At 37.3% G+C, this 3,428-nt stretch overlaps 1 protein-coding gene and 1 non-coding gene across 2 annotated transcripts; both read right to left on the reverse strand.

The window, feature by feature from the left end:
- Positions 1–209: 209 nt before the first annotated feature.
- LOC131029243 (small nucleolar RNA U3) lies at positions 210–423 on the reverse strand. Its single transcript, XR_009102733.2, has one exon. It is a non-coding gene; the product is annotated as a small nucleolar RNA U3 (small nucleolar RNA).
- A 1,338-nt stretch (positions 424–1,761) lies between these two features.
- LOC131029224 (endochitinase 4-like) lies at positions 1,762–2,920 on the reverse strand. Its single transcript, XM_057959646.2, has 3 exons — positions 2,446–2,920; positions 2,229–2,346; positions 1,762–2,140 (listed from the first exon to the last, which is right to left on the reverse strand). Exons 1-3 carry the CDS (start codon positions 2,879–2,881, stop codon positions 1,777–1,779), a joined length of 918 nt encoding a protein of 305 aa, XP_057815629.2. The 5' UTR covers positions 2,882–2,920; the 3' UTR covers positions 1,762–1,776.
- Positions 2,921–3,428: the final 508 nt, after the last annotated feature.

Genomic DNA, 3,428 nt, shown 5'->3' on the forward strand with positions numbered 1-3,428 from the left:
AAGATGAGCAAGAGGATGCAGGGACCAATTTCTTGGTCACATTCCCAGGAAATAATCATTTTACCAAACCTGCAGCCATGGTCATCCAAGGATCGATGAAAAACATAATGTCACCCAGGGTATGATTGACCATTTAAGAAGTCCCTTGCCCTTTTCATCTATGTTATAAATAAACCTGATCGACCATTTTAATGGCAGCCAAAAGGATGGATCTGTCAGAACGCTCCCAGGCCTTCACTGCAAGCTAGTTAATTAGCAGGCAGGACGTTCATCGGGAGGATAACTGCGAAACACAGCGGCCTCAGTATTCGCGCTCTGGCCTGAGAGCCATATTTCATCTTCCAGATTTGTGTGCTTGTCTGAGTTTGATACGCAGATCAAGTTGTACAACCTTCAGAACAGATCCTGTTCAAGTAAGGTCGTGTTTTATTCATCTCTGCTCTCGTATTATAACTAGTCTTGAGTTTATACGTGGCTTAAATGTGGGATATTACTTTCAAAACGTCACCGGATTATCAATATTTACTTCTACATTGAAACGGAATCTTATGTTTGGCTGAATTCAAAAGGCGCACAAGTAGAGTTTGAAAACGTGCCTCACAAGTAATTAAATTAGAAAGAAAAGTTCCAAGTTGTGATTGGCAGATATACAATACAATTATTGAGGAACTTCCAATCACGGCATAGTTTTTCAAACTCTCTTCTATCATGCCAGACTAACGCAAACATAAATTAAGTACAGACATAACCATCACAGAACTTTTCCTTTTACCATACTTTTCTGTATCACAAAACTTCGAACAAAATATTTATATTTATTATTTATTTATTGCTTCACACTAAAAGCTTATGAAATGCACAAATTTGGTGCGTCCAATAATATTATGAGATTAATGTCATTAATCAATATTATAAATGCATATATAACTAATGTGCACAGTATATATATATATATATACTGTACCCTGTTCGAAGGCTCCCATTGGTAAAGGTTTTGGAATCTTGCTTTACACCTGCTAATTGCATTTGTTTGAAATTTCCTAAAGCCTTTTCAACAAATCCAATTTGTGCATATACTCCAATCATTGTTGTCCACGAGAGCACATTTCTTTGAGGCATTTTCTCAAACAGTTCAAGTGCCTTGTCTATGCTTCTACACTTTGCATACACGTCTATACAAGCTTGACAGTGGTAATAGTTGTTAGATAATGGTGACGTCGGAATTAATTTTGGTAATCTTATCAGACGATTTCAACTCTTGTGATGCATTTTACCTTTTCAAAATCAAGCCCATGATAATTTGGTCTGGTTTTTAATTTTTTTTTGAGTGAGAGAATTGATGAAACCCTCTTTTAGGTAACCAAAATAACTGAAGGTTGTAATCTAAGAGTACAAAGGATACATTATAGTGTCATAAATTCAATCCTGCATACTTTTTTTCTTCCCACATGGTTTGACATCGTTGCATTCATTTCCTTGTAGGAGGCAATAACCAAGAGAGCTGACTAAGGTTTGCTGGCATACACGTTATTTCCTTTCATTTTAATCACTAATTTCAAATTTTGTAGGATAGTACAATGAAATTTGATTGTCCCCAAATGTGTGCTTTGGTTCATTGATGTTTTCCATGGGTTTCCATATTCTCAATCTATATCATATTTCTCGCTGAAGTTTAATTTGAAATTACTCATGGCATAGTTATAGACTTGTAAGCATTAATTCACAATCTTTTAATCATCATGGGCTTGCCTGGTAGACATGGCAACTACGAAAACATCACTCAATTAATACAAACTTTAAATATATCACTGCACTTTTGTGAATGGGTTTTTGAATGCTTTCTTGGTCGCACAGTAGATTCGATCCTGGGTCAACGTTGAGTTGCTGGCAAAACTTCTGGTAGTAATTGACTCTGCTGGTCACAGTTGCATCATTTCCGCCGTCGCATTCCATGCTATTGATAGCTCTAATCGTGGTTCCAAAGCCTTCGCCAGATGTGATTGCTGTATGACAGTTGCTGTTCACCATCCAAAACCAGACCGCCGTCTTAAATGAGATGGTCGAATCAGTGCCCACAATCTCTGGATTGTTCAGCCCATCAAATTTAATGTAGTTTCCTGCCGCCCCGTAGTTATAGTTCCTGTCATCACCTTACATTAGAATAGCTAAGCTATAGAGAGCAATGTTATAATATTTGATTGATTGAAAGTTAGAAACTGGTTACTGACCATGAGAGCTGCAGAGGGCCTCTTCCATGATAAGTCTTGCCGGAGGCGCAGGGATACTGAGTGTTGGAGGCATCGCAGTATATGCTGGTAGGATTCTGCTCTTCGATGTAGCAAAACCCTATTATCCAATACATACAATCCCTTTTATTAGTACTGCTGCTAGCAAAATTAACTTAAAATAGATAGAAAACAACATAACTATGAATCAGATTGTTACCTCCAGTCTCATGGGCAGCATTAGCAAAGAAGGCAGCAATTTCTCTCTTATTAACATCAGAAGACCCAGATGTCCCAAAGCCATTGAAAGCGTTAGCAGCGCTAATAAAGGAATTGTAAGTATAAAACCCTTTTCCCGCACACCCACTGGCAGCTCCTCCAACTATAGAGTTAAAAACATCAGAGGAAACTATAGAGCCCACTCCAGTGCCAGTAGAAGGGGGAGAAGAAGAAGAAGAACAGGGACCTTCTTTACAACCAGCCCCACAGTAGGCCTCTCCACTTCCACAGTATCCATACTGACTGCAACACAGTCCATTACATCCACAATTTTGACACACTCCCACATCCACAAGCATTAATAAAACAAGCACTACACATGCTGAACAGGACCACAAGATCTTGCTCTTACTATTTTGTGTAGCCATGATTTGCATTCTGTGTTTGTTCTGCTACCGCTATCTGTGATGGGTAATATCTACTTGCGTATAATACACGGTGTGAGACGTTTTTGCGTGACGTTCACGCAGCTCTAGAGTGAAGTCTACCGTGGAAAATGAGCTCCTCCTTCTCAGCTGACTACAATTATTTCCAAAACCACTCCCGTGATTTTCTCTTTTCTCTTTTCTCTTGAAAAGAGAAAATGTGACCTAATAGACTTCACTTCTGTCAAGTCAATGATTATTTGTGAATCCTTTTTAACCTATCTATGTTAACATACTTTTCTAAACCTTTTTAAAAAATTCTTTTAAAATAGTTGGAATTCCAATTTCCACAATTCATAATGAATTACTCTAATTTTTAAATCTGTTTTTTCTGCATCAACATTTTGAATAACTTGATCTATCATCAAGATGAAAAAGAGAGCACAAGGAGATAAAATTGTGATACCGAATGTTGATGTAAAAAAAAAATATTTGCACAATCTAATTCACAAGCATTTGTAGCAATAAGTTTATTTATTTATTTATTGTTCAATAAGAA

This window comes from Cryptomeria japonica, chromosome 3 (assembly GCF_030272615.1).
Source record: "Cryptomeria japonica chromosome 3, Sugi_1.0, whole genome shotgun sequence".
NCBI classification, from domain to species: Eukaryota; Viridiplantae; Streptophyta; class Pinopsida; order Cupressales; family Cupressaceae; genus Cryptomeria; species Cryptomeria japonica.